General features: G+C 51.8%; 1 protein-coding gene across 2 annotated transcripts; it reads left to right on the top strand.

The window, feature by feature from the left end:
* The first annotated feature begins 304 nt into the window (after nucleotides 1-304).
* RNF187 (ring finger protein 187) lies at nucleotides 305-5,874 on the top strand. 2 transcript variants are annotated; one of them, XM_011960478.1, is made up of 4 exons: nucleotides 305-567; nucleotides 1,036-1,128; nucleotides 3,934-4,155; nucleotides 4,776-5,874. In XM_011960478.1, the coding sequence occupies exons 2-4, from the start codon at nucleotides 1,060-1,062 to the stop codon at nucleotides 4,776-4,778; spliced, it is 294 nt and encodes a 97-aa protein (XP_011815868.1). In that variant the 5' UTR covers nucleotides 305-567; nucleotides 1,036-1,059; the 3' UTR covers nucleotides 4,779-5,874. The 2 variants fall into 2 exon arrangements, with proteins under 2 accessions (XP_011815868.1, XP_011815867.1); XM_011960477.1 differs by having other exon boundaries at nucleotides 3,934-5,874.
* Nucleotides 5,875-8,428: the final 2,554 nt, after the last annotated feature.

Below are 8,428 nucleotides of genomic sequence, written 5' to 3'. Positions count from 1 at the left end.
CCCGCCCCGGACGGTGCCCTGCGCCTCTCCGCCCCTGCCCCCGTCCCCCTGAGCCCTGGGCCCTTCCCGTCTCCGCTGTCCCTGTCCCCGGATTGTTCCCCTCCCCTCGCCGCCACGGGTCCCAGCTCCAGCGTGTGCTGGGCCCCTCCTTCCTGCGGCTTGCCTCCCCACGTTTCCTGCGTCTCTTCCGAGTCTGGTCCACGTCCCCATCTTGGTGTCCCCTGCTGGGCGGTGCCTTATCTCCCCACCCCCTACCTTCTACGAAGTCCTTCCCCCACCAGCGTCCATTTTTGTGGTCCCCACCACTAGCTGTGCCCTGCCTCACTCTTATAGACCCCCTCCAGTTCCCACAGATTGACTCCTCCACTCACTGTTCCCTTGGGGAAGACATCACACCTCTCGACCCTCTGTATTCCACTATGTCCACAGGCCTGGCCCGCCTTCTCGTCTGCTCTCCGGGCCACCAGCCCTCACTTGCACCCCCTGTCCCCTCTCCCATCTTTCAGAGACCCGCTCTGGGAGTCTGGCAGCGGCGGGTCTGGGAGTCTGGAGCCTTTCCCATGGCGGGTTGGTTGGGGGATACAGAGTAGAAGAGAACAGCCAGCCTGGGGTCCTGCTCTTGAATACAGGGGAGGGGAAGCCAGCCAGACTGTGCCCCTGGGCGCTCCTCCTGCATTGAAGGCTCTTGCCACCAGGCAGAGTGACCCCCATCCAGCTCAGGCAGGGCAGGGTGTAGGGCAGGCTGTGCAGACCTGTGGTACAGACCGAACTCACACTGAACAGGGCCACTTACAGACACAGAACTCCTAAACCCACCTAGACAGTCCCCTTAGCCCCAGCACCCAGATCCTTCTGAATAGGTGTGAAGCCCAAGAAACCTTTTGGCTGCCTGTGCGTTCCTGCCGTAGACAACAGGGCTTCGAGGTTATCTCTGGAATGGTCAGACTGTGTGCATTCAGCTGGGGTGATGTCCTTCAGAACTGGGCTGGGTTGGGGGAGACCTGCCCACCCCTGGTGACCTTCCTCTCTTTCCAGGAGAACAAGGGGTCTGTGGAAATAATGAGAAAAGACTTGAATGACGCCCGGGACCTGCATGGCCAGGCAGAGTCAGCAGCTGCAGTGTGGAAGGCAAGTGGGGGGCCTGGGGCAGCCTGGAATGAGGGGACCGTGGACTCAGGGCTCTAGACAAAGGGACCACCAGGGCAAGCAGGCCAGGCCTCTGAACTGCTCAGCTGGTTGGTTGGAGGAGGGGCCTCTGGACTTGAGTGAGCTTCAGGGTATTTTTCTAGGATGTGTTTGTATTTTTCAAATAGAATCTAGCCAAAGTCAGTGGAAGCCTCTTTTTCGCCTCACATTTTACCTGTAGGTGATGGCGGCATCAGACTTACTCTTTTTTTTTTTTTTTTTCAAGAGACAAGAGTCTCATTTGGCTGAAGTGCAATGGCCTGCTTGTAGCTCACTGCAGCTCGAACTGGCCTCAGGTGATCCTCCCACCTCAGCCTCTGGGACTATAGGCATGTGCTACCACACCTGGCTAATTTTAGAATGCTTTTCTAGAGATGCGGGTCTTGCTGTGTTGCCCAGGCTGGTCTTGAACTCCTAGCCTTAAGCGATTCTCCCACCTTGGCCTCCCAAAGTGCTAATTTTTTTTCTTTTAAAACACATCTGTAACTTTCTGTGGTCCTCTTGTTCTGATCTGAGAGTTGCTCATTTTTTTTTTTAAAGGCTAGAAGTCCAGGATCAAGGAACCGGCACATTCTGTGTCCGTTGAGAACGCTTCCTGGTTCATAGATGGTGCCTTCTCACTGTGTCCTCACATGGAAGAAGTAAGGGTGTCTCTGGGGTCCTTTAAGGACACTGATTCCATTCTTGAGAGTTCCACCCTTACAACCTCATTATCTCCCAAAGGTCCTGCCTCCTAACACCATCACCTTAGGGACAAGGATTTCAGCATGGGGATTTGGGGAGGACACAGACATTCAGACCACAGCAGTGTTACTTTCCTTGGGTGCCTTCCACAGTGTTACATCCCAAAGGGACATCTCACTAGATTCTTTGAGGTTACTCACCAGTAAAGCTCTTCAGTCGTTTAAACTCTCTTTGGTGACTTTTTCGTCATGTGTAGTAAAAATCTGTGTGCCATTTTCTCTGGGTTTCATAAATTCCTACCTCCTTTTAACCTGAAAGACAGAGTGATTTTCACAGGTGCAGCAGCTCTTGGGTAATTGGCTGCACCTCGAGGCTGAGGCCCGCATTTTTACCCCAGCTTGAAGCTGAGGTAGACTCTCTGTGTTCCCGGTGGTGCTGAGCCCTTGCCTACTCTCCACAGGCCTGAGGTGCAGGCCTCACTCAGACAGTGACAGATGACACACAGGGTCCCTGATGCCAGTCAGACCCCTGGCACTCCACACTGCCCTTGGGGGCTGCTCTGAACTTCTCCTTGCCTTTTGAGTGGTCGACACTGCTCAGTGCAAGTTAGGCTGGAAGGCTTTGGGGACCTCCAAGTTTTCAATAACCCTGTGTTACTCCCAAGGGACTTGTTTTGCCCACAGATTTTAGCAGGTTGGAGTTTTCAATCTGTCCTGTTTTGGGGGTTGGTGGCTTAGATGCTGGGATGAGGGAAACCACCTAAATTCAAAAGAAGGAGTTTGCAATGTGCCGCATCAGCCAACCAGCAGACACCCAGCTGTCATTTGCATTCTCTGTCAGCAACAAAAGCCTTGGCTTGTCATGACTATGGCTGTCACCTGCCCTGTGTGGCCCAGGGCCAGGTGGAAGCCATCCATGACTCTTGAGTAAAATCACAGTAGCATCCTGCTCTACTCTCCTGTTTCCAAGGTTAGGGGTTGGCTGAAAACCAGCTGAACAGTGGCAAGTGTGAATGCTATTTGTTGAAGGCTGATGGGATGGTTTTAAGCTGTTGGAGTTCTGGTGTGGGCACAGCAGGGACAGTTTCTGGCAAGATGGGTGTGTGTCCTGCCCTGACAGTAATGTGCCTGACAGGCTCTAGACCTAGCAGGGCCACTCAAGGATTTACTGCCCCCTTGGCCATGGGAGACAGGAGAGGAACAGTCTTCATGTGCAGCTGACCACTGCAGTGCCGGGGAGAAAGAACTCTACTTCTCCCATTTTAGGGCCCCAGGCTGGGCCAGAGAATTAAACTGACATAAGCTAAACTAACAGGGCCAGGTGCAGTGGTTCATGCCTGTAATCCCAGCAACTTGGGAGGCTGAGGTAGGAGGATTGCTTGAGGGTAGGAGTTCGAGACCAGCCTGGGTAACATAGTGAGACCCCCCATCTGTACAAAAATTGAGAAATTAGCCAGGTGTGGTGGTGCATCTGTGGTCCCAGCTACTTGGGAGGCTGAGGTGGGAGGATACTTAAGCCCAAGAGGTTGAGGCTGCAGTAAGCTATGATGGCACCACTGTACTCCAGCCTGGGTGACAGAGTGAGATCCTATCTCAAAAAAAAAGGAAGATAGATCAGTGGGAGAAAAAACATACGTTTTTTTTTTTTTTTGAGATGGAGTCTTGCTCTCGTTGCCCAGGTTGGAGTACTGTGGTGCCATCTTGCCTCACTGCATCCTCTACCTCCTTGGTTCAAGTGGTTCTCCTGCCTCAGCCTCCTGAGTAACTGCAACTACAGGCGTGTGCCACCACGTCTGGCTAATCTTGTATTTTTAGTGGAGATGGGGTTTCACCATGTTGGCCAGGCTGGTCTTGAACTCCTGACCTCAAGTGATCCATCCAGCTCGGCCTCCCAAAGTGCTGGGATTACAAGCGTGAACCACCACACTCGGCCTAATAGTCGATGTGCCTGAGCAGCATGTTTTAGAGTGGCATGTTCTTAACTCCTTCAAGAGGGAACAGGTTCCCCTTCTCCTGGGGGGGGGTTGGGCGAGGACACAGGTCTTTTCCTGCCACCTGTCTGCAGGGACACGTGATGGACCGTAGGAAGAAGGCACTGACTGACTACAAGAAGCTGCGGGCCTTCTTTGTGGAGGAGGAGGAGCACTTCCTGCAGGAGGCTGAGAAGGAGGAGGGGCTCCCTGAGGACGAGCTGACTGACCCCACTGAGCGGTTCAGGTCACTGCTGCAGGCGGTGTCGGAGCTGGAGAAGAAGCACCGGAACCTGGGCCTCAGCATGCTGCTGCAGGTGTGGGATCCCGGCTGGGTCTGTCCACCATCAGGCCAGGGTGGACGTAGGCAGCAGTGAGCCACTGGGGGGCCATTGCCCGAGGTCAAGGCTTAAAAGCCCAGCCTGACTCCCACTGCCGTGGCCTTGCAGGGCTGAATTTTGGGAATGGGTGGGTGGTCAAATAAGGTGATAGAAAGGGGTTTTAAGTTGAGAAGGGTCCGAGGTGCCCCTCACCTTCACAAGGGAGGACACTTGGTATCCCAAGTGCCTGAGCATGGAAGGCTTCTGCCTCGCCTTAGGGTCCTGAGGGCAGAAGTAGCCAAGAAACCCAGCCTCAGGGCTTTTCTTCTGCCTCTACCCAGGGCCTGGCCCGAACCCCAGAGCCCGCAGCAACCCAGATGGCCCTGAATGGTTCAATTGCCTGTGCCAGCCATAGGTGACAAGGCTTTGGCCCTGGGGAGACAGAAGTCTGGGCTAGGCCCTGGGTTGGTTGTGCTCAGGACAGTACCTCATGCGCTGTCTCATGTGCACTCTCTCTTGCTCTCTCTCACTCTCTCCTTTTGTCTTTGTCTCTGCCTCTGTGTGTCTCTTTCTCTGTCGTTTTGTCTCTCTGTCTTTCCCTCTACCCTCCCATGCAGTGATGGCGCCAACCGGCGGCAGTCCCAGAGCTGGAGGCAGGAGGGGATGGATCCTCATCTCCCTGGGAAGTGTCGGCGTGTGGCTGTTAGGGAAGCATGGAAGGCGCCCGGCCTTGGGTCTGTCTATATAGTTGTGTGTTTCAACAATGTCCCTTTATCCTTCACCCTGAGGCGTGAGTGTTTTGGGGGCTACAAACACCTTCCGGTAGAGGCTGGACCTGAGGACCCTTCCAACCTGTGCCCAACCCTTCCTGAAGTCCTGGCCACAGCCCATCTTCCTTGAGTCCCGGCAGCTCTGGGCCATGCGCTTCCTCGGTCACCTGTCTGCCCCTCACCTTGTCGTCCAGGGACCCAGACCCTGCACCTTCCATGCGGGCCCACAGAACCTTGGCAGGTACCTGAGGTGCACCATTGAGTGTCGAATTTGGGGTTAGCATCTAGAAAGAAGAACGCACATGAGACTCTGTGAAGGCTGGAACTCAGGTCTTCAGGGAAGAGAAAGGAAGACTGGATTGCACCTTGATGCCTCCTGAGGAGGCGGCCCTCCTCTTGAGGTGGGCGTGCGCCCCGCCCAGCCTTATCTGCGTCGGTCTGTCCACCTGCCCCTTCCTGGCCCCCACCCTGCCTCTGTGTCTCCCAGAAGCCCTCCCTGTGCTCCACCTGCCTCCGCAGAAGGAACTCTCTTTCTCCGTTTTTCTGGGTGAGGGGGCTGGCAGGTGGCTAACCCCATTTAGCATCTCCAGGCCCTGCCATGGTGTCTCATCTTGCTGTTCTCTCTGGCTCTTTCTCTCATCCTATTTCCTTTAGTAGTTGAATTTTACAAGGCTCATAGCAGTAGCTCAGTTGCCTGCAGCATCCTTGTGTGTAGATAAATTAGTGTAGTCGACAGAAACTCAGCACTGGGGACAGGATTGCAAAGTCGGGGACATAGATGCAGGCAGATGTTGAAATTTGGGTATAGCTGGGCTTGTGAGCAGTGCCTGTTTCCAGATGAAGCCTTTCAGCCTTTCCGAGTCCCCGGCCTTTGGTGCGATGTCTGTGAGTTTGACCTACCCAGCGTGTGGGCTGGTTCAATGTTGAATAAAGTGAGTTTGTGTCAGCTCGTTTACTTCGTCTCCGTGTGTCCACCTGGCCTCTTCCCCCTGCTCTGGCCACCCTCCAATGTCAAAGGAAAATTCCTCGTGACACTTGCTAAAGCATGGTGAGGAGAACTTCCATTGGGACCATTGAGATGGGTGTGGAGCCCTTTCCTTGGGGCCTCAGGGGAGATGGGGCTCCACCCTGACACAGTAGGGCAGGGGTTGGAGAAGCTGAGGAGCAGTGTGGGGTCCATGGGTGGGAATGACTGTGAGGAGACATCAGGGCTGAGGGGGGTCTGCCTAAACCCACCTCACAGAGTCCTTGCTGCAGGCAGTCAGGGTGATCAGACACTGGTTGCAAACGGTCTGATAGGAACCCAGTCAGGTACCATTGAGGATGGTCAGATATTATGGTTGAACCAAATTAGGGTTCTTGCTAAAACTGGATTTCATAAGAAGGGGCACAGAGGGCCCTAGAAGATTCCAGAGCCTGGCCAAGTAGAGAATCTTTGTCAGCACGCCAACAACATCCCGATCCTGAGACCTCCAGTTTGTCTTTCTCACTGTCTCTACCTGCTGAAGTCTGCTGTCATCCCCAAGTGTCCCTGCCCCTGCGCTGCACACCTGTGATGCATGCCTGGCCAGGTCCTGATGGGAGAGAGTCTCCCGCAACATCAAAGTGTCTGCACATCACCAGGTCCAACAGTGGCTTCACCATCCTCACCTAATCTAGCTGATGAGCAACATCCCACCCTGTCAATCACAACCTCTTTCTAGTTGAAAAAATTATATACTTACGGGGCACAGTGTGATGTTTTGATATCTATGTACATTGTGGAGTGACAGAATGAAGCAGATTCATGTATCCATCTCATGTTTTTTTTGTGGTGAGAACATTTGAAATCTACACTCAGCAATTTCAAATACGGTCATAGTCATCCCTCTGTGTCCAAGGGGCATTGGTTCCAGCACCCCTTCATGGATACCAAAATCCGCAGATGCTCAAGTCCCCTGCAGTTAGCCCTCCCTCTGCACGTATGTGGGACACTCAGATACAGAGGGCTGACTGCGTACAGTACACGGTTATCAGCTGAAGTCACCATGCTGTGCAATAGACCTTGAGTTTATTCTTGTATAACAGGAACTCTGTACCCTTTGAATAGAATTTCCCCAATCCTCTTGTCTCAGCCCCTGGTAACTACTATTTCTATAAATCAACATTTTGATTCCACATATAAGGGAGATCATGTGATATTTGTCCTGGCTTATTTCACTTTAATAATGTCCTCTAGATTCACCCATGTTGCAAATAGCAGGGTTTCCTTTATTATGGCCAAATAGTATTCCATTGTGTGTATACACCACATTTTCTTTCTTTTTTTTGTATTTTTTAGTAGACACAGGGTTTCACTGTGTTAGCCAGGATGGTCTCGATCTCCTGACCTCGTGATCCGCCCGTTTCAGCCTCCCAAAGTGCTGGGATTACAGGCTTGAGCCACTGCGCCCAGCCTACACCACATTTTCTTAATCAATTTTTCCACTGTATCCCTTTATCCACTTTGCTTCTAGACCACGTAGGTTGATTGCGTATCTTGGTTGTTGTAAAAGTGCTGTAAGAAACACAGTGTGAGTATCTCTTCCACATATTTATGTCATTTCCTTTGGGAAAATACTTAGCAGTAGGATAGCTGGGTCACAGTACTCAAATTTTTAAGTTTTTGAATAACTTCCATATGTTTCTCCATAATGGCTGTAATAATTTACATCTTCACCAACATTTGTTGTCTTTGAAATTAGTCATTCTAAGAAGTGTGAGATAATCTCATTGTGATTTGGTTTGCATTTCCCTGATGATTAATGATGTTGAGCATTTTTTTGTATACCTGTTGGCCATTGGTGTGTCTTCTTTTGAGAAATGTCTCTTCAGGTTCTTTGTCCATTTTTAGTCGTTTATTTGCTTTCCTGCTATTGAGTTTGAGTTCCATGTATATTTTGGATATTAACCCCCTACCAAATGTATGGTTTGCAAATATTCTCTCCCAATTTGTGAATTGTTGTCACTCTGTTGATTTCCTTTGCTGTGCAGAAGCATTTTAGCTCTATGCAATCCTGTTTGTTTATTTTTCTTTTGTTGCTTGTGCTTTTAGGGTCACATGCAAGAAGTGATATGACCCTAAAGCCTAGGCCAGTGTCATGGAGTTATTCACCTGTGTTTTCTTCTGCTGGCTTTACAGTTTCAGGCCTTACAATTAAGCCCTTGTCTGTTTTGAATGGATTTTTGTGTAGGCACATTCCCTCCACAAGGGCTTCCTCTGGCCTTGCTGATAATCTTCCATCTCCCTTGTGTCCTCTCCACTCCACCCTCTTCATGTGGAAGGACTCTTGGCATCCTCGTGTGGCCTCTCTGTCTTACCCAGACCCCCATGGTGACCTCACACTTGCCTCTCCGATGTGGGTCTCTCTTCCAAACCCTCTTCCAGGTCCAACCACGCCTTCATCCCAGACTCACCCAGGGGCCCAATCCCTGCAGTCCTCAGACAGACATCTTAGAGCTGTCTCGGAGTTGTCTTCTCT

The sequence above is a fragment of the Colobus angolensis genome, unplaced genomic scaffold, assembly GCF_000951035.1.
Source record: "Colobus angolensis palliatus isolate OR3802 unplaced genomic scaffold, Cang.pa_1.0 Scaffold511, whole genome shotgun sequence".
Taxonomy (NCBI): Eukaryota; Metazoa; Chordata; class Mammalia; order Primates; family Cercopithecidae; genus Colobus; species Colobus angolensis.
This window is presented reverse-complemented; position numbering and strand designations above follow the sequence as displayed.